Source organism: Petaurus breviceps, unplaced genomic scaffold (assembly GCF_028583685.1).
Source record: "Petaurus breviceps papuanus isolate PSGF00001 unplaced genomic scaffold, PetGlider_PUasm1.0 90743, whole genome shotgun sequence".
In the NCBI taxonomy this organism is placed as follows: Eukaryota; Metazoa; Chordata; class Mammalia; order Diprotodontia; family Petauridae; genus Petaurus; species Petaurus breviceps.
In genome coordinates, this window is record NW_027187332.1 from 14576568 (window position 1) to 14603807 (window position 27240).

At 35.1% G+C, this 27240-nt stretch overlaps 1 protein-coding gene across 4 annotated transcripts in view; it reads right to left on the minus strand.

Annotated features, from left to right (window-relative positions):
* The window catches only part of UGGT2 (UDP-glucose glycoprotein glucosyltransferase 2), a 233044-nt gene that overhangs the window by 79594 nt on the left and 126210 nt on the right, over positions 1–27240 (minus strand). For all 4 annotated transcript variants that reach the window (XM_069067351.1, XM_069067350.1, XM_069067352.1 and 1 more), the window contains 6 exons: positions 20627–20722; positions 17176–17278; positions 16868–16947; positions 10265–10454; positions 1591–1749; positions 146–231 (listed from right to left, as the gene is read on the minus strand). In XM_069067351.1, coding sequence (XP_068923452.1) covers positions 146–231; positions 1591–1749; positions 10265–10454; positions 16868–16947; positions 17176–17278; positions 20627–20722 — 714 coding nt within the window. The remainder of the gene's footprint in view (positions 1–145; positions 232–1590; positions 1750–10264; positions 10455–16867; positions 16948–17175; positions 17279–20626; positions 20723–27240) is intronic.

Genomic DNA, 27240 nt, shown 5'->3' on the forward strand with positions numbered 1-27240 from the left:
ATAATGAGTTTAGTTTTGCCAAATCCATTAAAGCTAAGGAACGTTTTCCTATATGTTATTATTATGTTATTATGCAATTGAAATAACTCTCTTGTAAGAGCCAGTAAAAAAGATGATCACATTATTCCAAAATAGGGTTACTTACATAGTTATCTGGTAAATATCTTCAGATTTCCCTTGGCGTAATCTCAGAATCCAAGCACCAGGATTTGCTTTTAATTGAAAATATCCCTTATGAGAAGAAAAAGTACTGTGACTAGAATTAAATATCCAAGAGAACAGTTATTAAGTAGGGATAATGATATCACACATAGTATAAGGGTTTAATAAAAGTTTTTTTTTAATTGTGTTGGAAGGGACCTTTCATTCTAATCTAGTTTATACCTCTACCTCTAAGAAGGATTGCACCAGAAACAGTAATGCATATTTAAGTTATTGTAGAAGAGATTCTAATTTTCCTCAGTAAAATGTTTCAAAACCAAGACCCTCCTTTCCCATTAATGAATTTATTCCTAATACCATTCAATTTTGTTTCCCGAAAACTGATCTATAGTGATAAAATAAAGTTTATCTAACCACATTTATATAAAATCTAATAAGATTAAGGTCAGTTACTACTTACATTTCTAATTAAACTTCTCAATTATTCTTTTTTTATGGAACACACACAATATAGGCATTCCTACATTTTTATCTTAGAACCTAAGTGTTCAATTGTACTCTATTATGGAACATGCTTGTAAGAATGCAGCTCTGTTGATATAATTAATTCATGAAGGAGAATGCCTATCCTTTTATTTTTGCCACCTCAAATCTTACCCATTTCATTATGGCCTATTTCAATGGTCAACTCATTCAGAAAATTTCTCCTAATTTCCCTAACTAGAATGGATTTTTTTCTTTCTCTTTAGATATTAAATAACCCTTTGCATTTCTACCTTGGAATTACTGTTTAATGGTATGGTGCTACTTAAGTATTGTACTCCAGCACTTCACTGTAGTACAAACATGATCCAGAGTTCTTGAGCATCATCTGATTGATGCATAAATGCAGACAGATTGTACCAACCTAAAAAACTTTCAGTCCTTTAATGCTGGGCAACTGTTTAGCTTCTAGGTAATGATTTCTTTGAACACATCACCCACAAAGGATGGGTTATGATCTGCACTTGTGGAGGAAGTAGAAGTCATGAGTCCATTATAGTTATTTATCTTTATAAATGTTTCATTCTCTCTGCTAGACTAGGAGCTCAATAAGGATGAAATGTACATTAATTATCTTTGTATTTCTCCTAGGATCTAGCAAACTGTTCTGTACAGCTTTTTTTTTGGTAAGGCAGTGGTGATTTCATCTATTTGGGTAATGTTAGCTTTGGAAGCTTCTTCCACTTATGCAAATAGGAAACTGATGAACTGATGCATGGAGTTATGTGACTTGTCCAAGTTCACATAGTTAATTTGTACAAGAAGAGCTTAATCCTAAGTCTCCCTGACTTTACCATGATACCTGTCTATTATATATAAAGGAAGTGCTTAATAAATGTGGATTTAGATGATATGGGAAAATAACAACTTCTAAACAATACTCACAAGGTTGGCCATCACAATAGTGTCAACCATAACAGGATTCTTTTTCATGCCTAGGGTAAACTGAAGTCCCCGAGGAGGTTGTCCAGTAGTTTCATCAAAGCACTGTCCTTCAAGTAGTAGATATTCCAGTTCATATTCTGCTCTGACAGTTCCTTCAATCTATGAAGATAGTATTTCACACTTTAAGTAAGGTATTTTCATCTTTCACAACATGAATTCCATAAGTTAGAAATAGTTTTATTTATTTATAATCAATTTAGTCCTTTTCTTTGAAACCTTTTGATAGATTATGGAATTGTATAAATTTCTAGAACATTCCTAAAGAGCAAACATTATCACTTTTCCATCCCATGATATTAACATCATAGTATCCCCTTTCAGGGTACAAAACTATCTCAGCTTATGTACCAAATGGTAAGCCCAAGAAGATCATTAGAAAAAAGAGAGCATTGGAAGATATGGACTACAACGTATTCTTTTATTCCTCAAGAGCATTCCCAGCCCAAATATTCATATTCAATTTGACCCATAAATGCTACATATAAAGAATATGTTTCTATTCCATGGCTTCTTGGGCTTACCATTTGGTAAAGTCAGGCTGGGAAGGCTCTTGAGGAATAAAGGAATACACTGTAGTCCATATCTCCTAATGCTATCTTTTTTTCCAAAATAATTCTGACTATATGGAACAGAGGAGGTATGAACTGAGTTTGTTGATATATACACTTGGGGTTGAATAATATCAGGAAAATATACATTAGGCAGCTGTGTCATAGTGGTTAGAATGCTGGACTTAGAAAGACCTGAGTTCAAATTCAGTCCCAGACATTGATTAAATATGTGACTCAGGGCAAGCCACTTAACTCTTCTATGCTTCAATTTCTTGATCTACCTTACAGGGCTGTTGAGAAGATCAAATGAGATAATATTTTTAAAGCACTTTTTAAAATGCTATATAAATGCTAGCTATTTATTATTAAGAACATAAACCTGAATTAGTTAGAAAACATGGCCACGTTCTCTGAGGGAGAGACAAAAGGAGAAATAGAGCAGAGGAGCCCCACCTAGGAACAGTTCTGGCCAGGTGCTATAGCAGATACTTCTCCATGGTACAGACTTAGAAGCCGATCAGAAGGGAATGATGTCTTTGGAGTTAAAGGACTTGAATTAAAGTACTGCCTCTGTGGCTTGTATGATCATGGGCAAGTCATTCAACCTTTATGGATCTCAGTTTCTTCATCTATAAAATGAGGGGAATGAACTAAATGGAATCAAAAGTCTCTTCAGCTCGATTCCTATGATCCTATGAAGGGGGAAAAAGGAATGTGCAGGGAATGTGAAAGAGGCATGTCAAATATACAGAACTATGAGCTAGTAGTATGACACTGTCAAAATGTAAAGAAAACAGGAAAATATCTATTAAGGCAAGAGTCAAAGTTACAAGGTATTTAAAAAGATCTGAATTAAGAGACATTTCCAATATTACTTGTTTATTGCATTCGAGCCATTAGAATAACTATATATGTATATGTAAATATATATATATATATATATATATATATATATATAACTAGAACAACAATAACTATTAGTTATTGCATTCTAACTACATTCCTTAGTATCTTTAGGACCCTATGTAGTGCCAGAATCATTGAGGCATTTGACTATAGGCTGTGGATCATGTTTAGCAATAATAAAATGTAAAGTTGTTTCCACACTTCCTTAGTTTATGTATTTGAAATGCCACTGGTTATTTATTATTACAGAACCAACATTCCTTTAGAGATTAAGTTACATGAGTTCAATTCATTTTTAACTATTCAATTCAATTATTTATGGCCAGGAGAGTATCTACTATATATTTACTCAGGTTCAAATGAGGGAAGTCCCTTTTCATCTTCTCTTAATTCTCCCCAGATCAGTGGATGAATGATGGTCATTGCCCACACTCTTTTTCACATGATTCTAGCTGAGATAAAAGTCTCTAACTATGTATATGTAATGGGGGGTGGTGGCATAATTACTATGCCATGGGAAATGTTATGGTTTCCTTACTTTTCCTTTGATATTATTGTGGTACAGTGGGAAAAGGGCTAGATTTAGAGTCAGAGAAATTGTCTTCATAATCTGTCTCTGATAATTGTTACCTTTATGACCATGGGCAAGTCATTTAACATCTCTGGGCCTCTTCCCTCATTTATAAAAAGAAGAGTATAGACTAAATAACTTCAAAGAATTTTGATATCAAAACAAATGATCCTAGGGTTGCCTGCCTGGGGCTTTTTGTCCTTATGGTCCTTGTGCAGAAGATGAAGAATGCAATTATTTTCTTTGTTCTATAAATGTACACAGGTCTTATTAATAGTATCAGCTTATAAGGGGGAGGGTTGAGCAACTTATTATGAAAATATTCTTTAACAGGCACCTATAAAGGTAATTTCACTAGTAGAATAATATGATAATATCCAACTCTTTGAATTCTACTGAAATACTACCTTCTACAAGAAACCTTTCTTGATCCCTCCAGTTGCTATTGCTCTCCCCTACAAAAATTTTATCTTGCATTATTTTGAATATAATGTGAGCTAGAATTTGTAACACCCCTGCTCAACTGGTCTCTTCCCTCCCTTCCTGCCCACTTGATGAAATAATAAAAGAGGAAGGCAAAAATTGACAAGTTTTAATGCTAACCATTTTAAGTGAAGTATGAAGAAAAGCTTTTGCATTGTTACCCCTTTACAAAGTGTGAAATTCTATTTCATGGAATTAATAGAAGCAGCTTGCATTTGGCTGACTGGAGATAACCATGTGCCTAGTGTCCTATAAAAATCAAGCCTACCAGCTTTGGGGGACTGAAGTAGAAAAGCTTTGTGGAGTATGAACCCTGGAAGTATAGAAAGGAGCTAACTTTGGAGGAAGAACCAAGGTCTGTAGAGGGGTTCACTCTTTGCCTTCTCCCTTGCTTCTTTATCAGAAAGTAGGTGGGTATGGGAAGGTATTTCTTTCTCTTTCACCCCACCCATCAACCATAGGATCTTGTAGTGTAGCTACTCATTCTGTAGGAGACATCACACCCAATATAGAGCATGCTCAGGAAAGGCTAGAGAAAGATATTGGAGGCGGCTCTAAGGAGTATGACAACAGAGAGGAGAGAATAAACTCTGAGAATCATTAATCAGACTGTCGAGTGGAGTTGGACCAAGAAACCTATATGGATGATTTGCCAAGGAAAGACATTTAGGGAACAGAGTGAGAACACTAGAAAAAGCAAAAGATTATAGGAGTCCTTTGATGCCATAGGTATGAGTTATCTTGGTCACATATTCCTAATCAATTAATCAATACTTACTAAGTGCCTGCCAGTGCCAGGTAATATGCTGGGCTTTAGGGATATAAATACAAAGAATGAAATAATCCCTATGTGAAATGAGCTCAGTATTACAATGGAGTAGAAAATGAGTACCTGTAAAATATATGCAGCATATATATAGAAAATTAATCTATATATGTCTGTACATATATAATATGTATGTGTCTATACATACATATATTATATACACACATATTAGTTAAATAAAAGGTTCTTTAGATTGAAGAGTCAGGAAAAAGATTCATACAGAAGATGATGTTGGATCAACATCTTAAATTAGGATTGAGACTATATGAAATGGAGGCAATGAGAGAGTGGCATTCTGGGCATGGGTTCAGTGGAATGTGTGTGAAGAATAGAGAGAAGGTCAATTTGGAAAGACTACATATTGAGTTCTGGAGAGGGAGTAACATATACTGAGTTTGGAAAGTTAGCTTGGGGCCAGGTTATGAAAAGTTAAAGAGAAGAGTTTTCATTTTGTTCTGGAGGCAACAGAAAGCCAGTGGAATTGGTTGATTAGCACAATACATGGTCAGACTTGTACTTAAGGAAAATTACCTTGGATGGGCTAGAGTGCTGTAGGACTAGAAATAGGAAGTCTAATGTGGAGGCTGTTGTAGTGATTTGGATAAGAGGTGATGAGGTTCTGAAATGAGGTGGCAGTTAAAACAGTGAAGAGAAGGAGTCATAAATAAAAGATTTTGTGAAGGTAGAAATGGCAAGACTTGGGACCTGACTGGATATGTAAAGTGAGAAGAATGAAGAGTAGAAGATAATGAGATTAGAAACCTGAGAAATGGAAGGATTTAATAATAATAGTAGTTAACACTTATATGGCATTTACTATGTACCAGGTATTGTGCTAAGTGCTTTGCCATTATTATCTAAGTCGATCCTCATAACAACCCTAGGGGGTGGATGCTATTATTATCCCCATTTTACAGATGAAGAAACTGAAGCAAACATAGTTAAGTAACTTGTTCATGTCACACAGTTAGCAAATGTCTTAGGCTAGATTTGAACTCAAATCTTTGTGATGTCAGGACTGGTGCTCTATCCACTGCACCACTTAGCTGCCCCTATAGGGAAGTCTAAAAAGGGAGAAGGCTCAGGGGAAAAGAGAGGTTAATTTTAAATTGATATATTGAGTTTAAGATGTTTCTGAGACATCCAGTCTAGTAGGCAACTGGTGATCTGGGACTATTATTAATTGGAGAGATGGGGGCTGGACATGTATATCTATACAGAGATGGTAGTTAAACCTATCAGACTTAATAGCTTTACCAAGAAAGAGAATATATAGAGAGAAAAGCACGTAGAACAGAACTTTGAGGAATACCCGTGATTAGAGGCTATGATGTGGATGATGAGCTACCAAAGGAGACAGAGCAGAATAGTCAGGTAGGAGGCAAACTAGGAAAGAGCAGTGTCACCAACACTTAAGAAAAACCATCCAGGAGGCAGGGTGGTCAAAAGTATCAAATGGTGTCAAGAATGATTAGAACTAAGAGGGGCTCCAGATCAGCAGTAGCTGTGGCCATTTCCAGAATTATCAACACATAGATGCGAAGGACAAAGTGAGAGGTCAGTGCAGTCTGGACTTTGGGATCCAGTAAGTGGGAGTGCATCAGCTTTTGCCCATGAGGTGAGAAACCACTGAGACATCCGGCATAGCCATCCAGCACCATGTGGCAGCTTTAGCTCCTGGCCTGCAGAGTGTAGGGGGACCAAGCAACCAGTCTGAGGGGAAGTTGCTCTTGATTTAACCTGCTTGGATCTGGATTGCAGTCTAGGGTAGAGGACCTGGGGTATGTATCCAGTTTGCCAGAGTGTGTGGAGGCCTCAGAGAAGGCACCCATTTAATACCTCTGCCACCTGAGAAAACCCCAGCATTTGGGATGAAAGCTCCCCTGTCTGGTGGAAGATTCCTACTGTGGCAAAAAGTCCAGGGGTCAAGGGACTGAGGGGCAACATGACCAGGCAAAGGAAACAAAGCAGACAGAAGATTCCAATATTAGACTCCTATTTTGGGGACAAAAAGGAGCAAAGCATGGAACAGGAGGAAGACAATGAAGTCAGAACTCCTGCACCAAAAAGTTCAAAGGAAAATACAAGCTGGTCACAGGCCATAAAGGAGCTTAAGAAGCAGATAAGAGAAATGGAGGAAAAATTGGGAAGAGAAATGAGAACAATGCAAGAAAATTATGAAATGAGAGTCAACAGCCTGACTGAGGAAAATCACCCCTTAAAAAATAGACTAACTCAAATGGCAAAAAGAGGCTTGAAAAGGTAATGAGGAGAAGAATGCCTTAAAAAGCCAAATTTGCCAGATTGAAAAAGAATCTCAAAAGGTCAATGAGGAGAATCATTCCTTCAGAATTAGATTGGAGCAAATGGAAGCTAATGACTGTATGAGAAATCAAGATGCTCTTAAACAGATCCAAACAAATGAAAGAATAGAAGGCAATGTGAAATATCTCATGGGAAAAACCACTGACCTGGAAAATAGATTCAGGAGAGATAATTTAAAAATTATTGGACTATCTGAAAGCCACTATCAAAGTAAGAACCTAGAAATCATCCTCCAGGAAGTTCTCAAAAAAAACTACCCTGATGTTTTAGAACCAGAGGTCAAAATAGAGGTTGAAAGAATCCACCGATCACCTCCTTTAAAAGATCCCCAAAAGAAAACTCCTAGGAATATTATAGCCATGTTCCAGAATTCCCAGATTAAGGAGAAAATATTACAAGCAGCCAAGAAGAACCAATTTGAATATTGTGGAAACACAATCAGGACAACCCAGGATCTGGCAGCTTCTACACTGAGGGATTGAAGGACTTGGAATATGATATTGCAGAGGTCAAAGGAGCTGGGATTAAAACCAAGAATCACCTGCCCAGCAAAACTGAGTATCCTGTTTCAGGGGAAAATATGGTCATTCAGTGGAATAGAGGACTTTCAAGCATTCTTGATGAAAAAAACCAGAGTTGGATGGAAAATTTCACATTCAGATACAAGAAGCAAGAGAAGCATGAGAAGGTAAACAGGGAAAAGAAATCATAAGGAACTTATCAAAGTTGATCTTTTAACATTCCTACATGGAAAAACAATAATTGTAACTGATGAAACTTTTGTCAGTATGAAAATAGTTGAAGGGAATAGAAATATATATATATATATTTATTTATATGTCTATATATGAGGGTATATGGGCATATGAATACATATGTGAATGTGTGTATATATGTTTACAGGTATACACACATAGAGGGCACAGGACCAATTTAATAGGAAGGGATGATACTTAAAAGGTGAAATGAAGAGGTGAGAGAGGAATATAATGAGAGGAGATGGGGAGAGACAGAATGGGGTAAACTGTTTCATATAGAAGAGGCAAGGGAAAATGGCTACAATGGAGGGGAAGAATAGGAAGGCAAAAGGGAATGGGTCAACCTTATTCTCATTGAATTTGGCTTGAGGGAATGATATACACACTAAATAGGATATCTCACCCTACAAGAGAGTATGGGGGAAGGTGATGAGAGGGGGGATGATGGAAGGGAGGGCAGGCTGGAGGGAAGTTAGAAGCACCCACTTTTGAAAAGGGAAGGGATCAAAGTAGAGAACAGAACAAGTGGGAGGTGGGATAGGAGGGAGGGATATATAGTCAGTCTTTTACAATATATCTATTATGTTATTGTTTTGCATTAGCTACACAAGCTTTAAAATCAAATGTTTAAATATATATACTATGATTAATACTATTTTACATGTAATTGGGAAATAAGATATACACACACTGGGGCATAGAGATCCACCATGCCCTACTGGAAAAGTCGAAAGGGGTATGGGAGAAAATATGGAAGAGAGCAGATTGGAGGAGGGGATATCCTATGGGACTGCTATTTAGGGGCAGTGGGTAGGGGAAAAACGGGGAGAAGATTTGTAACTCAAAATCTGGCAGAAATGAATGATGTAAATTAGAAGTTAATAAAGCATTTGAAAAATGAAAAAAACAGATAAATGTAAATAAGATGATATAAACATGATAACAACCTTACTACAACAAACAGTTAAAAAAAGTCTCTATGTGAATGCTATTATTATTATGTCATTCTAGTACATTTCTACCAAGGATGGTATGTGCCCTCATGACTTTTCTGAAGTTAAAGATGGTCATTGTATTTTTCTGAGAGTTTTTTTTAAGTGTTGTTTCCTTTGTATTACTATTATAATTTACATATTTTTTTGGTTCTATTCTGTATCAGTTTCTACAAATTGTACTGAATTTTTCATATGTGATGTTAGTTATGCAGAATAATATTGCATTACATTAACATACTAGTTTTTTAAGACCATTCCCTGATAGGGAACCACTCTTAAAAAAAAAAGAATTATTATTACTGAAAAAAAGAACATCAGCTTTGGCAATTAAGAGGCCATTGATAACTTCAGAGATGGTAGTTTAAACTGAGGAATGAGGTAGAATGCCATATTGCAAAGAGTTGAGGAGTCAAAGCAGAGAACGTGGAGGCACACTTCTTGTACATGCCCAGTCTTTATCCTGAGTCTATGCATGACTGTGGAAATGTGATTCCCAGGTTTTTGAAGAATGTTCTATAGATGTTTTTAATAGTTTCTTTGCTTTAAGCTAATTGTGACTATTAATGATGACTGTACAATTTAGGGGTTACGAACTACACTTTTAGGAGTATGAACCCACAGAGTATTTGAGTTGGGGATAGTGGTTGCCCCCTGGATACGTAATCTGTAACATGTCAGTTCAAATTTGGGGAGCTGTTCCTAGAAGTTATGCTACATATGAACACTTTATCGACATAGATATATTGATACAGACATTGATATCTATATATCTCTATCTATATACTTGTATATGTGGGTCTATCCTGCCAGGGACGTGTTTCTCAATTATTAGTCTATAGTAACAGGTGATTCCCTTCACCTACAGGTACTGGTCTTTAATTGTCCAAGTTTTCCATTCCACTCTAAAGCCCTGAAATGATCTAAGGAAATGACTAAGAAATCTATTATTTATGAAGTAAATAAAGGTAAAGGTGTTCAAGACTACTGAAGCTGAGATGCTGAATCTCGAAGTGCTAGGTGGACACTTCATGTCAACAGTGAGACTAGATTGGGAACTATAGAGGATGCAAAACATATTTTAGTTATACTTTTTGAGCTATTCCATCTTGCCACTCCAACTCTATAGACATATTATCAAATTTAGAATGGGAGGATAGCTTAGTTGGCTTTCTTGTAAATAATTGGAAATAACAACTTACATCCTTTAAGTGAATATTATCAAGGTCACAGGAACTGTGTACTGCTTCAACCAACCAGCCTTCAGGAGTAATCATGTTGAGGGTCAGAAGAGGTAGTTCAGGCATTTCTAGAAACTTTGCCATAGGCCCCAAAGAGAGAATATTATTGGGCCCTGGAGTCAATTCTGGTTCCAAAACAAACCGGTAAAAGCTGTTGACAAAAAATACAAAGATAAGCATTATATCCCCAGACTAATATACCTTCCAATTGAAACCTTTCAAATAAAAACAGCTTGCCTGCTATATTGAAAATTACTTGATTAAAAAAAAAAACCTATACAGAGTTAACATCTATCACTAGGTAGAAAACCATAATTTGTAAGATATACTATAATAGTGCTAAGGGCATTAATGAGTATGACTTATTATTTATTGATGAGAACAATACCATTTTAGTTTATACTGAATTAAGTTGGAGTCTGATAATGTAGTTAATGAATGAATTCTACTTACTGACTGTTCACCTAACTTCCTCATGCTATCTATTTTGTGCCCATTTACCTACTTCTTGATACCACTAACAGAAGAAAGAAAAATGAGGAAAAGATAGATTTCAAAAGTCTTTATCTTTATGATTTTTAAAGCATTTATTACAAACGTATAATAAAAAAATGAGCATCAAGTTGAAAAAGCCAAATAAACTGAGTTAGACAAATTGACTTTAGTAGTCTTATTCTTGTTTTACCCTTAAATGGCAAAAGTATTAAGAACTATTAAATGAGGGGGGTGGCTGGGTGGCATAGTGAATAGAGCACCGGCTCTGGAGTCAGGAGGACATGAGCTCAAATCCAGCCTCAGACACTTAATACAAAAACTAGCCATGTGACCTTGGGCAAGTCACTTAACCCCAATTGCCCTCCAAGAAGCAAAAATGAATGAAAAAAGAAAAAAAAGAACTATTAAATGACTAAGTAGAATTTATACCAGGAATGCAGTGATGGTTTAACATAAGGAAAACTATTAACAGAATTAATTAATATTGATTAAATTAATAATAATAGTAAAAAGATATTATTGTATCAATAGATGCAGAAAAAGCTTTTGATAAAGTACAATACCCATTTCTATTAAAAACACTTGAAAGTATAGATACAAATGGATTTTTCCTGAAATTGACAAAAAGCATTTATCTAAAACCGTCAGCAAGAATTATTTGTAATGGGGATAAACTAGAAGCCTTTCCAGCAAGTTCAGGTATGAAAAAAGTATGTCACCAATATTATTCAATATTGTATTGGAAATTCTAGCAATAGCAATAAGAGAAAAACAAGAAATAGAAGGAATCAGAATAGGAAGTGAGGTAATAAAATTTTCTTTTTGCAGATGATATGATAGAATTGAAAAATCTCAAAGACAACTAAAAAGTTAGTTGAAAGAATAATTTTAGCAAAGTAGGATATAAAGTAAATCCACATAAATCATCAGCATTCCTATATCCCAAACAAACCCTGCAAGAAGAGATAGTAAGAGATATCCCATTTAAAATAACTTTAGACAGTATAAAATACCTGGGAATAAACCTGTCAAAACAAACCCAAGAACTATATATACAAAATTATTTTTAAAAACCTTGTTTTTAAAACAAATAAAATCTCATTTAAATAATTGGAGAAATAATTATTGTTCATTGGGTGGCAGGGCCAATATAATTAAAAAAAAGACAATTTGACCTAAATAACATATATTTAATGGCATCCCAATTAAAATACCAAAAAAATAATATTACTAAATCAGAAAAGATAACAACAAAATTCATTTGGAAGAAAAAAAGTTAAGAATTTCAAAGGTATTAATAAAAAAAATGTAAAGGAAAGAGGTTTAGCAATACCAGATCTTAAACCATGTTTTTTAAGGGAGTAATCATCAAAACTATCTGGTACTGACTAAGAAAGGTAGAACAATGGAACAGAATATATATAGAATTTATAGCAGCAAATAAATATAATAACCTTACATTTGACCAGTGTAAAGACAAGATTTGGGGAAAAGAATTCATTACTTGATAAAAATTGTTGGGAAAACTGGAAAACAGTATGGCAGATATTGAAAATAGAATAATAATTTACCAAGATAAGGTCCAAATGGATACATGACCTAGATATAAAGAGATATATTACAAGAAAAATTTGAAAAACATGGATCATATTACTTATCAGACATATGGATAGGGAAACAATTTATAAATAAACAAGAGAGAGAACAGAGTGAGGTGTAAAATGGATAATTTTGATTACATTAAATTAAAAAGTTTTGTACAAATTAAACAAATATAGCCAAGATCACAAGGAAAGCAGAAAATGAGGGAAAAAATTTACATATAGATTCTCAGATAAAAGTCTCATATCTCAACTATATAAAGGACTTTGTCAAATCTATAAAAGTATGAGTCATTTCCCCAATTAATAAATGGTCAAAGGATACAAATAGGCAGTTTTCTGATGAAGAAATCAAAACAATTTATAGTCATATGAAAAAATTCCCTAAATCATTATTTACTAGAGAAATGCAAATTAAAACTATCTTGATATATCATTATATACCCATTAGATTGGCTAAAATGATTGAAGGGGGAAGCAACAAATGTTGGAGGGGATATGGAAAAATTGGGACACATTCATTGCTGGTAGAACTGTGAACTGATGCAACCATTTGGGAAAACAATTTCAAATTATTCCCAAAGAGTTATTAAACTGCCTATACCATTTAACCTAGCAATACCACTACTAGGTCTTTTATTTTTAAATTAAATTTTATTTTCATTTTTAGTTTATTTCATTCATTTCCACAAGATTTTGAGTTACAAATTTTCTCCCCACTTTTCCCCTACCCACCACCCCAAAACAGTGATCCCACTGTAAACCCCCTCCCCCAATCTGATCTCTCCTATATCCTCCCCATCCTCCCTCTGACTTTCCAGTAGGGCAAGATGGATCTCTATACCCCAGTGCCTGTACATCTTATTTCCCAGTTGCATGCTATATATATTTCAACATTTGATTTTAAAACTTTGAATTCCAGATTCTTTTCCTTCCTCCCTCATCACCCACCCTTACTGGGAAGATAGGCAATTCAATATAGATTGTACACGTATAGCTACTCAAAACATTTCCATAGTGGATATATTGTGAAAGACTCACTACATTTCCCTCCATCCTATCCTGCCCCCCAACTTTTTATATGCTCTACTTTGACCATGTCCCTTTTCAAAAGTGTGTGCTTCTAACTTCCCTCCCCCCCAACATACCCTCCCCTCCATCATCCCCTCTCTCTTCCCTTTCCCCCCTACTCTCTTGGAGGGTGAGATACCCTATTTAGTGTGTATGTCATTCCCTCCCTAAGCCAAATTCAATGAGAGTAAGGTTGACCCATTCCCTTTTGCTTTCCTGTTCTTCCCCTCCATTGTAATAGTTTCCCCTTACCTCTTATATATGAGATAATTTACCCCATTCTGTCTCTCCCCATCTCCTCTCATTATATTCCTCTCTCACCCCTCAATTTCACCTTTTAGGTATCATCCCTTCCTATTCAATTGGTCCTGTGACCTCTGTCTATGCTGTCTATGTATACCTGTACATATATATACACACACTCACATATGTTTTCATTCACTCATATACCCTCTTACATAGACATATATGTATGTATACATACATAAATACAAATATACACACATTTATATTCCCTTAAACTATTCTCATCCTGAGAAAAGTTTCATCAGTTAAAATTATCGCTTTTCCATTTAAGAATGTTAATAGTTCAACTTTGATAAGTTCCTTATGATTTCTTTTGCCTGTTTACTTTCTCATGCTTCTCTTGCTTCGTGTGTCTGAATGTCAAATTTCCTGTTCCACTCTGGTTTTTTCATCAAGAATGCTTGAAAGCCCTCTATTTCATTGAATGACCATATTTTCCCCTGAAACAGGATACTCAGTTTTGCTGGGTAGGTGATTCTTGGTTTTAATCCCAGCTCCTTTGACCTCCGGAATATCATATTCCAAGTCCTTCACTCCCTCAGTGCAGAAGCTGCCAGATCCTGTGTTATCCTGGTCATGTTTCCACAATATTCAAATTGTTTCATCCAGGCTGCTTGTAATATTTTCTCCTTAATCTGGGAATTCTGGAACATGGCTATAATATTCCTAGGAGTTTTCTTTTTGGGATCTTTTAAAGGAGGTGATCGGTGGATTCTTTCAACCTCTATTTTGCCCTCTGGTTCTAAAACATTGGGACAATTTGCCTTGAGAATTTCTTGAAGGATGATTTCTAGGTTCTTTTTTGATCATGGCTTTCTGGTAGTCCAATAATTTTTAAATTATCTCTCCTGGATCTATTTTCTAGGTCAGTGGTTTTTCCAAAGAAATATTTTACATTGCCTTCTATTTTTTCATTTGTTTGGATCTGCTTAATAGTTTCTTGATTTCTCATAAAGTCACTAGCTTCCATTTGATCCAATCTAATTCTGAAGGAATGATTCTCTTCAGTGAGCTTTTGAGATTCTTTTTACATCTGACAAATTTGGCTTTTTAAGGCATTCTTCTCCTCATTGCCTTTTTGAGCCTCTTTTGCCATTTGAGTTAGTCTGTTTAAAGTGTTATTTTCTTCAGTTAGGTTGTTGACTCTCTTTTCATGATTTTCTTTCATTGTTCTCATTTCTCTTCCCAATTTTACCTCCATTTCTCTTATTTAGTTTTCAAAATTCTTCTTAAGCTCCTCTATGGCCTGTAATCAATTCATATTTTTTCTTGGAAGCTTTTTGTACAGGAGTTCTGACTTTGTTGTCTTCCTTCTCTTCCATGCTTTGATCCTTTTTGTCCCCAAAATAGGAATCTAAAGTCAGATTGCTGTGTTTGCTTCACTTCCTTTGCTTGCTCATGTTGCCACTCAATTATTTGACTTTGGGGCTTTTTACCACAGTAGAACTCTGCTTCCAGAGAAGAGAGCTTTGTCCCAAATTGCTGGGGGTTTTGCAGCTGCCAGAGCTATTAGTTGTCTGCCCTCCCTGAAGCCTCCCTACACTCTGGCACCTGGCCACATACCCCAGGACCTCCACCCTAGACAGCTATCCAGATTCAAGCAGGTTAAATCAAGAGTGTTTACTTCTCAGAATGGTTGCTTGGTCCCCCTACAATCTGCAGGCCAGGAGCTCTGAAGCAGTCATGTGGCAGCAGCTGTCACACCTCAGTGGCTTCTCCCTCTGGGTGCAGAAGCCGAACCACACTCCCAGACCCCTGTTCCCAAAGTCCACAATGTACTCTTAGGTCTGTTTCTAAAGATGATTAAGGAAAAGTGAAAATTGCCTATATGTTCTAAAATATTTGTTGCAGCTCTCTTTGTTGTGGAAAAGAATTGTAAATTACAGAGATGTCTGCCAATTGAGTAATGGCTGAACAAGTTGTGATACTTGATTGTGATGGAATAGTATAAATGCTATAAGGAATGATGAGCTTCATGATCTTAGAAAAACATGGATAGACACATGAAATAATGAAGAGTGAAATGAGCAGAATTAAGAGAACATGTTATACAGTAACAGCAATATTGTTTTAGGAATAACTTTGAGCAAATAAATAATCTTGACTATTAAAAATCCTCAAATTAACTACAAAGGACATATGAAGTAAACTGTTATCTACATCCAGAGAAAAAACTGATAAATAATATATATAGAATGATTTTACATATATATGTGTCACATATACACATATATACATATACACATACATATTTGTGTCTAATAGTAGCCATTTCTAGGGTGAGGGGGGAAAGGGAAGAAAAAAAGAAAAAATATATATACATGATAACTTTATTATATATTTAAAAGGAATAGCAAGTTGTGCATGATAAATTTTTAGTTTCGTGTGCCATCATCTTTTTAAAAATTATGCTATGTTATAGAAATGCTTGTTTTATTCTGGAAATTAAAAATAAAATAAATTTTAAAAATTAAAAAAAAGAAGTAGTTACAAGGAGGACAATGATTACATAAAGTACGAAGTCTTAGATGTAAGGGATTATCTTGATTTTGTTCTTGTATCTCTAAGACCTAGCCTGGTACTTTGTTGAGTAGGCTAAGTCAGGTGCTGTTTTATACCTCCTTCTAATATGAATTTATGAAAAATTTCTTCCTATAATTTATTTAAAAATAGGGTAAAGTCAGTGAAGTTAACAATGTTTAATGCTTTATATGCCCTGAAGTTATTTTAAGTCACAATGAACTGAAAATGGTAATTCATATTTAAAAGTAAACACTCCTCCCAGAAATCCATTATTTCAAACTTACTAGGCTTTATGCTTCTATGCCCCATTGACTATTGCTCTCCTTAAACATCAATCCAATTATGGTCCCAGATGTCTTGTCTTTATTACTTTTTACCTTTGTTGTTAAACATTGGCATAATCCTGCACATTCTTAAATCAAGTTTGAGGAGCAGAATTCATTATCTACATAGAGAAAACCATGTTCTGTGCATTCAGTTAGTATCCAGCACCCAGGACTCACAACAGTGCCTTGAACACATTGTTAATAAATGTTTGTTGAATTCAGACAATGTGTTAACTACTCACCTCTTCAATGGTGTCTCTGAAAGCTTTGGCCTACAGTTCATAAACAATTTCAGCTTCATGTTGACAATCTGGCCAAGTACCTATTATAAAAAATATTAAAAACTGTGGTATACAGAATTAACAAAACTGCCATGTTTGCGTATATGACCTCTTCTGAACTAGAAACTTTGAAATGACCAATAAAATAGTAAGTTATACAATTGCTTGCATATAGTTGATGCCAGAATAAAGCAAAATACTGATACAAATAAATTAATTAAAATTTAAAAGAGGATTATTGAATTTAAATAATTTTTGTATCATCTTACAATCAATAATTGAGTCATCTTCTGTGCTTCTCTTGTTAATGGATCAACAATAGCAATGACATCATAGAATATATCAGTTTCTTGAGGATTTATATTTATAACACTAGAAAAAAAACAGTAAAGAATAAATGAGACAAAAAGGAAAAAATTGAGTTCAGGCAAATGTTACCATTATCACAACTTTAGCTCCTCTATTATAATTGTTTTCAAAGTCAGTTTATCCTATGAGAAAAATCAGCTTCATTATTATAGATATGTTTCATTTTTTATCCAAAGCATTATTTTCCAGTCTTATTGCCAGCCTTCTTTATCAGACTTGATCCTAATAACTCGTTATTTTCAATTCAACAAATACTGTTTGAAGTCATAGTGAGTGTTGATAATGCAGATACAAACAAATGAGTAACACACAGTTCTTGCCCTCAAGGAACTTACAATCTAGTAGGAGAACTAAGGCAAGCACATAAAAAAAATTGTAGTATAAGACAAACCTATGTGTCACAGAATAGTACAAGTTGGGGTAGAAGTTCAGGAGGGAAAAATCACTTCTGAATGTGAAAGGTGTTTAATGGATGGGGTAGCATTTGGACTGGGTAAGATTTTGACAAGTTGAGATGCAGAGAAAGGTTATTCTAAGATAGATGGGACAGCATTAATAAAGTTACTAAGGGGATGGTGGTGCAGTGAATAGAACACCAGCCCTAGAGTCTGGAGGACCCGAGTTCAAATATGACCTCAAACACTTAACATTTACTAGCTGTGTGACCTTGGACAAGTCACTTAAGCCCAAATGCCCTGCCTTCCCCCCTCCAAAAAGACAAAAACAAAACTAAACTAAAAGGTACTAAGAAGGTAAAATTGTGTTCAATAAATATTTAGTAATATAATTTGTTGGTGTCATAGAACATGTGAAAAGGATTCGTAGTCATACATCTATGAAGGACAAAAGAGTCCTAGCATGAAGTGCTCTGAAGGAAAGACTGAGGAATTCATATTTTATTCTGAAGATAATAGGGAGCCATTGAAAGTTTTTTTTTAATGGGTATATGATTGGAACTAAATTTTAGGAAGGCTAAACTAGTCATTATGGTTTGGAAGAGAGAAACTAGGCTCTGGGAGTCTGGTTAAAGGCCTATACAATGGCCCAGGCGAGAAACAATGAAGGGCTAAACTAAGATATTAGCAATGGGAATGAAAAGGAGGGGGTAGATGCTGAGAAATATTTTGGAAGTATGATTGATTTGATTTATCAATTTATTAGGTGTGGGAGGAAGGGAGAGGAAAGGGAGAGACCAAAGATAATTCCAAGGTTTCAGGTACATTATCAGAGGAGCAAGATTTGCCATGACTTATGCTATTTGAAATAACATCCCAAGCTCTGAAGAAAATTACAAATGATAATTTTTTTGAAAGCAATTAGGATTAAGTAACTTGCTCAAGGTTACACAACCAGTTATTTCTGGGTGTGGTGCTAAGTAACTGAGCCCGGATTCGATCCCAGGTTATCCCAACTCTGGGGTCAGAGAGGAAGGACATTAAGAGATCACCTAGCCTAGTCACTATTTATATTAAAATAGATAAGATATTATTGTTACTACTTTACAGATAAAACAAAGTGAAGCAGTAGAGGGAAAGTGATATGTCCACATTCATAGTGTTAATAAGTAATGGAATGGGGGACAATAATTAAGGTTGATTCTCAACTAAAAACAGAATTAAAAACAATAAGTAAATTCATATACTATACTTCTTTTTAGCCTTCAAAGGTTAAGAAAGGGTTTCTGTTTTATCATGGATATGTATTAATACATGAACATTTATTTTCTTAGCCTGGCTGCTACACAAGAAACATAAATGCACTTATGGAGATTCAAGAATAATTTCATTTATGAATGGTTCTAATCAAGAGAGGAACAATTCTTCAATAGAAAATAGAAGCTTGTCTGTAGCTATGATGATGCATCATATTTACTAGGCTTAACCTTGCATATTTCCCCACAATTGTAAGAATGAAATTAAGTTATTTTAAAATAGCATCACTGAATTGAAGGAGATTAAATCTTTTTTATCAATTAAACTGAAAGATACTTTTAAAGAACCTACTCTGCTCAAGGTACTGTGGTTGGTAAAAAGGATACAAAGGCAGAAACTAAAAACTCAACTATTACTTTTTTACTTATAGGGTATCTGATTTTTTTTTCTTGTAGATCTTTGGCCCTAAAACAGATAAATCCAGGTAGAGCAGAGTAAAACTATAATTTCAGATATTAGTGAGGTTATATTATATAGTATTATAAATTAGCTTGTGACTTTAAAATATTATCAGATTTTTTTGAGACATACATTTTAAACCTGATTTTCAAGCATTATTATTACTATTTTTTTGCTTTTTGGAGGGCAGTTAGGGTTAAGTTACTTGTCCAATGTTACACTGCTAGTTTTTGTGTTGTGTCTGCAGTTGGATTTGAACTCAGGTCCTCCTGACTCCAGGGCCAGTGCTCTATTCACTGCCCCACCTAGCTGCCCCTTCAAGCATTATTAATCACAACTTTGAAATGCATCTCTTACTGTAAAGTAATAAATGAATCACTGTAATATCCAGAAGGGTTTTATAAATTTTCTTAATCATAATTTAGATGCAATATGATTACCTATACATGACATATGATATACAAATGTACATAATTTGGTATACATATGCATACACATAGGTATATGTATACATATGTATATGTGTATATGTATAAATATGTGTGTGTATATATACACAAAGTATTTACCAGAATATTTGACTATCCAGGACTATATGCCAGTGATACCAAATAACAGTATGAAGTATTTCCCTAATGATGAACTTTTTATTGTGGTACAACACAAATTACAATGGAGAATATTTTAAAGGATCAGAGTTTTCATTAGTATGGACACTTCTTCAACCAACAAGATTACAACTCCATTCTACCTCATTACAAAAGAGTTTTTTTTTTACAAGTTTATGTTCAAAATTTCACATAGTAGTCTTTTAGGATTGGGCTTCTCCAAAATCATCTGGTCTGATTTTCAAATGATAAGAAAATAGTCTCATTCCAGGCTTATCAATACCTTTTCAACTTGGTTAGGAAATGCCATAGCTTGCATACAGGTAATATAGCCTTCAAAAGACACCATGGGGCAATGGAAAGAGTTTTGAAGAGGGCCCAGATTCCAATCCTGGTCCTCCCACTTAATAGATGTCAACTTGAGCAAGTCACTAACCTCTCTGGGCCTCAGTCTTATCATCTGTAAAATGAGAAGTCTGAACTAGAAGACCTCTAAGGTCCCTTTCAGCTCTAAATCTTATTTTAAGAATCAGGGTTAACTCAGTGCCAAAAGAGGCATTAAAACAGCAATGTAGTGGCAGTTAAAGACTGTTAAACAATAAGGGGATAAATCTTATCAATGACACTCTTACCTGTATTGTTCTTTAGGGAATGTGACATCATGCCGAGATTCACTTTTAGGCATAGAGGAGAGAAGAGCATCCAGCTTCATAACCAGATCACTTCCACTAAAATAAAACAAAGTAGACAACTTGTGAATTCTCTGATGCAAATAATCATCTAGGTTTCATTTTATAATTTATGCCTTGAAAATGCATAATTCAAAGCCGTAACTTTTACCATTTTGAATAGTATGAATTTTTAATTTTCTCAGCTGGGATTATGTTTCCCATTATGCCACATAAGGGGAATTCATTTTCCTCATTTACTTTGTCACTTTTTAAAAGGAATAACTGCCTGTGCTTCCTGAAAAAGGAACATTATTTTTATAAAAAAAAATTCTTACACAGGGAAAAAAAACAGCTCTGTTTTGATAGGCTATGAACAGAGAAAAGAAAATAATGTCCCCCATACCCTCACCTTAATTCTGATTGCTACATTATTTTTCTTAGCCTTGTTATTCAATGAGTGTCTATAGAATCCTAAAAATAATCTTGTAAAAGAAGGTTATTTAGTAAATCGAAATATTCAATGAAATAAATACACATTATGTGCCTAATAGGTATCTCATATTACCTTGATCGTGGGGGATGACTAGGCTTGTGGGGGAAGAGTGACATGTATATGACATACATAGTCAAGGGACTTAAAATCTAGTTTGAAGGATAAAACATAAGAAACAATGAGAACAATTTAAGTGCTGGATATAAACATGTTCTAAAATGTGATAGAGACAAAACTGTTAAATGCAGCAATGACATAGGACAAGGTTACATTGCTAGAATTTAGAGAAAGATTTATAAATGACAGAATTCTGGATGTTTTAAAAAACAGGTAGGAACTGAATAAATGAGGAAAAATAAGACAAGTCAAGCTAAGAGAGAATAGTACCAATAAAGGTGAGAATGAACATGGTGAATTTAAGAAGAGTGAAGGCAGCTTAGCTGGAGCACAGAGTACATTAGGGATTAGTGGGGGATAAGGCAGGAGAGGTAAGGTAGGGGCACATTATGGAGGTCTTTGAAAACTAGGATTCTGGATTCAACCCAATATTCAGTGACAACATTCTGAAGCTAATCTCTACTTTGCTGTCTGTTGAGAACATAATGAAAATGTTCATCCCATTTTTCCAGGATCATGTTCTTATCACTAATCATCGTGGTTCCATTAGCACTGAGTAGTGGAAATGAGCAATAGGTCCTTGGCCTGTAAATAGTCTTCAGGGCATCATAAAAACAATTTGGATTGTTATTATCAATAAAAAACTTAAATTTTTTTTTGAGCAATCAGGGTTAAGTAACTTGCTCAGAAAAACTTAATTTAATCTGCCTTCTTACTGAGCCAAAAATCCTGCATCTATGTAAGCTTCACTTGCACTCTACTTTTGATGGAGTTAAATGCTGCCTTCTTAGAGATGGATGCCTTCTTATTCTGCTGATAATTCTGTGGAGTTCTTGTTTTTCATTTAGTAGCTTCTGAATTTTCCCATTATTTTTGTCAAATCAATCTTGATGTTTTCAAGTGTTCTGGCACAGATGAGTAAATGCAATGCTGTATACCGAATTTTGAAAGCCCACTCCTTTTCTGCTCAACTGTTGCTAATAGTGTGTTGGCTCATCTTTTCCTCCAAATTAGTAACAAACTGTTCCCACTCAGAGTGCTCTAATATGTTTACATGAACTCTTTTGGTAGTCATCTTGCCTTGGGTTCAAAACTTTTGTTGAATGTGAATGTTTACTTTGGAGAGGTAAGTCTACCATCAAACCAGCATCTGCTCCACATATCACCTTTGTCACTATCACATCCTATCTCTTTAACAGCAACATCCTATTTTTTCTTTTCTTTTTGATAATTTTTTTATTGATTTAAAACTTAAATATACAATGAGAAAAGAAAAAGAATTAGATGTTTGCAGCAGAATGCAAGAGGGGATTTAACATAAAACAATAAATTTCCATTTCAAAAAAACCCTATATAGTAAATATTACCCATTATTTTCAAAGCTACCCAACTTTTCTTTGTTTCCTTATAGATTTTCTTTTGATCTCTGCTGTGTGCTTTTTACTTTATTTCCTGCCCCCTCCCCCAAGAAGGTTACAATTAAACATGGACACACACACACATGACTGTACTATGCACATTTCTACTTGTCATTGCTTTTTCTGGAGGTGGATAGCATCTTCCTTCATTGATCCAAGCCTTTCCATATTTTTCTAAACGAGTCAGCTCATCATTTCCTACAGCACAACAGTATTCTAATACAATCACATCCTATCTGAGAGATTATTCATTAAAGTTTTTTTCCCCTTAGTTTTCTGCATTCCTTCTATTCTTACTACATTGGTTTATTTATACAAAAAAAATTTAATTTTAATTTTATTTTAATAAAAAATTACCCATTTTACACTTCAACAAGGCTTTTGCCTTATAAAGTCTGATACTGCTGAATCTTCTTTCTTTATACATACATATATATATTCCTCCCTGGTTTCTTTAAAATTCCTGACCTTTTGTTCTTCCAAATGGACTTTGTCACTTTTTTATAACTCATAAGATAATTTATTAGTAATTTAATTGGGATGGCAATGAATAGATTATTTAGGTAAAATTGTCATTTAAAAATTATATTTGCTTTACTTACCCATGAACAATAAATATTGCTCCAATTATTTAAATTTGACTTTATTTGTATAAAAAGTGTTTTATGTTTGTGTTCACATAGTTCCTGTGTCTCTTTTGGCAGGTATACTCTGAGGTATTTTAACTGTCTAACTATCTTAAATGGTCTAAAACAATATTGAACAATACTGGTGAAACATAGTAGTTTCCCTATTTTTCTCTTTTAATTAAATCTGTTTTAGTTTTAACTTTGAGATCATTATTACTACTCCTGCTTTTTTACATAATAAATTTTACTTCTGTACTTTATTTTATTTTTGTGTATATCTCATTTTTTATTGTGTTTCCTGAACGCAACAAACTGTTGAGTTCAAATTTTTAATCTGCTATCCATTTTCATTTTATGGGCAAATTCATCCCATTCACATTCTCAACAATAATTATTTGTTGTATATTTAGTAACATAGTCTAATAAATGCCAACGTTGGCTGTGAAGATGCATCCACAGAGTTTTATTGAGTTTAGGTAAAAGGAAGACAGTATTGATGATGAGGTCATGAGATGCACAAGTCTTCAGTGGTAAGTGACCACTGGTGTTGCTGTTTCTGACTCTGCTCCTCCCAAGGACTCTCTGTCATGTCTGATAGTCTGTGCCTACTCTGGCACCAAAGTAACCCAGAATTACAAGCTTGTCTTCTTTTAGCACATTGGTGATGAGGGTCTCCAGGTCTTCACAAGTTTTTTCTTTGACCTCATCAGGATTCATTATGATGGTAACACATGTACTGATGATGGTGACATGGTACTTTCTTGCAAGTGGCAATCACATTGTCACAAGCCTGTAATTCACTCCCTTTGGGAGACATACAAAGCTTACTGACTATATCAGATTTGATTGCAAAACCTACTCATGGCACTCCTCATAATGATGACCAATCCAGAAAAATATGTATCTATCTCTGATTTCAGTAAGATGGCCTTCATTTGCCAGCCTTATTTCTCTCAGGACTGCTATTTGGATGTGATACCTACTGAGTTTTCTTGCAACAAGAGCTGTTTGTCTTTCAGGTCTAATGGATTTTGTGTTGTCCATAAGCATGTACACATTCCATATACCAATGATGAGTGGAATCATCTTTGCAAAAGTTTTTGTATAGGGGCGGCCAGGTGGCTCATCAAGTAAGAGTACCGGCTCCAGTGTTGGGACGACCTGGAGATTGAATCCCGGGCTCAGACACTCAGCACCACACCCAGAAATAACTGGCCGCGTAACCTTGAGCAAGTTACTTAACCCCGATTGCTTAAAAAAAAAAAGTTTTTGTATATTTTTTGTGTTTTGCCTGCAGGGTAGGATTCCTGTCAGCTGTAGGTAAGCAGCCAAAGTTAGTGAAATAGACAATTTTAAAAGCACCTTTTCTAGCCCCTTCCTCATGCCAGGATGTGAGCAGTGTAGTCCTTAAACAAAGCTGTCAAATCCCATTTCTACTTTAGCACAGTGAGAAGACAACCCTATGATCTTGGCTACCTATGTACAAGGTTGTGATTGTTGCTTCCAATGTATCCACACCTGCTGCTTTGTCACTTGCCTGTCACCATGGACTTTGAGGTAGGTAAAAATGGTAAAATGTTATGGGTGATGTCTTTTGACTCATGTATAAATTGGATTTCTGTGGGGCAGAGTTGCATGAAGTCATTGGCCTCATTCTCTTCCAGAGTTATCAGAGTCCACTGGTGAGACAAAAGTCAAGACAATTGACAATAGCTCAGTATGAAGTGGATAATCTTAGCATCTTTTATGTCTAACCAACCTATAAGCTCTTCACAACATCTGCTTGCTCTGCCTTGATGGCATGTTGGAACATCTGCCCATTCTGTCAAGGAAGTCTTCATGTTTGGGGTAGATACAACCCCTAATCACCAACAGGTTTGAGTCCTGTTGGGTACTCTCAACCTGGTTTAGCCTGTCTGCAGAAATGGTCCATCAGAGTGTGGCCTCTGTGTATGTCACAAGCATTCTTGATGAAAAAACCAGAGTTGAATAGAAAATTTGACATTCAGATACAAGAAGCAAGAGAAGCATGAGAAGCATGAGAAGGTAAACAGGGAAAAGAAATCATAAGGAACTTATCAAAGTTGAACTATTTACATTCCTACATGGAAAAATGATAACTGTAACTGATGAAACTTTTCTCAGTATGAGAATAGTTGAAGGGAATAAAATGTATATATATGTGTGTGTATGTACATATACATATATATCTATATAGAAGGGTATATGGGCATATGAATACATATGTGAATGTGTGTATAAATGTGTACAGTATCCATAGATAGAGGGCACAGGACCAATGTAACAGGAAGGGATGATACTTAAAAGGTGAAATTAAGAGGTGAGAGAAATATAATGACAGGAAATGAGGAGAGACAGAGTGGGGTAAACTATCTCATATAGAAGAGGCAAGGGAAAGTGGTTATTATGAAGGGGAAGAACAGGAAGGCAAAAGGGAATGGGTCAACCTTATTTTCATTGAATTTGGCTTAAGGAGAAAATGACATACATACTAAATAGGGTATCTTACCCTACAGGAGAGTAGGGGGGATGGGGATGAGAAAGGGGATGATGGAAGGGAGGGCAGGCTGGGGGTGAGGGAAGTTAGAAGCACCCACTTTTGAAAAGGGACAGGATCAAATTAGAGAATAGAACAAGTGGGAGGTGGGATAGGAGGGAGGGAAATATTTACAATGTATCTTTTACAATATATCTACTATGGAAATGTTTTGTATAGCTACACATGTACAACCTATACTTAATTGCTTATCTTCCCAGTAAGGGTGGGTGACAAGGGAGGAAGGGAATGAATCTGGAATTCAAAGTTTTAAAATCAAATGTTTAAAATATATATATATATATGTATACATATATATGTATATATACTATTATTAATATTATTTTACATGTAACTGGGAAATAAGATATATAGGCACTGGGGCATAGAGATCCACTGTACCTACTTGAAAGTTGGGGGGTTATGGGAGAAGATATGGGAGAGAGCAGATTGGAGGAGGGGATATCCAGTGGGATCGCTATTTTGGAGTGGTGAGTAGGGGAAAAACGGGGAGAAAACTTGTAACTCAAAATCTTGCAGAAATGAAAGACGTAAAATAGAAGTTAATAAAGCATTTGATAAAAAAAATCAAACTGAGGGTTACATACTTTAACCTGGGGGTAATGATGCTCTATTAACATTCAATGTATGTGGCTATTGGGACATACTAAAAGCTCTACTTTAGGAAGAACACCATGGCAGATAAAGGGAAGATGGACTAGAATAAGGAGAGGAGGCAGAGAGACCAACCAGAAGACTATTGCAATAGTCTAGGTATAAGGAGCCTGGTCCTGCACCAGGGTAGTGGATGTTTGAGAAAAGAGAACAAGATATGTATCAGAGATATTATGAAGAAGAAAATGACAAGACTTGGCCACAGACTGTATATGTGGGGTGACTGTGAATGTGAAGAGTGACTTTCTCAAGGAGTTTGACCGTGAAGAGATGGAGAAGACATAAAGGACATAACCTAGTGGGTTTAGGTGTTTCCTGGCACTCAACCATAATAAAATCAGATCTCTCCTACTCATGGCCCTCGAATGGCCCCTCAATATGCTTTAAAAAAATTTACCTTTTCCACATTTCCACAAAAATTTATCTCTTCCACATTGTTGTAGAGGAAATGCTTGGTCAAGTACAGGTTGGACTAGACGACCAACAAGATCCTTTTCAACTCTTAAAGAGTCTGTTGCTCTAGGAAAAATATTACTATTTTCATCATTTTTCTTTCATAGTATTCAGTAGATCATAGAGTAATGTCTAAGACTGAAGGCAAAATTTATTTCTAGATGGGGATTAGATGAAGAAACTTAAATGGGAAAACTGAAGTAGTGATTTGATAACTTTTCCTGAGTGACAGT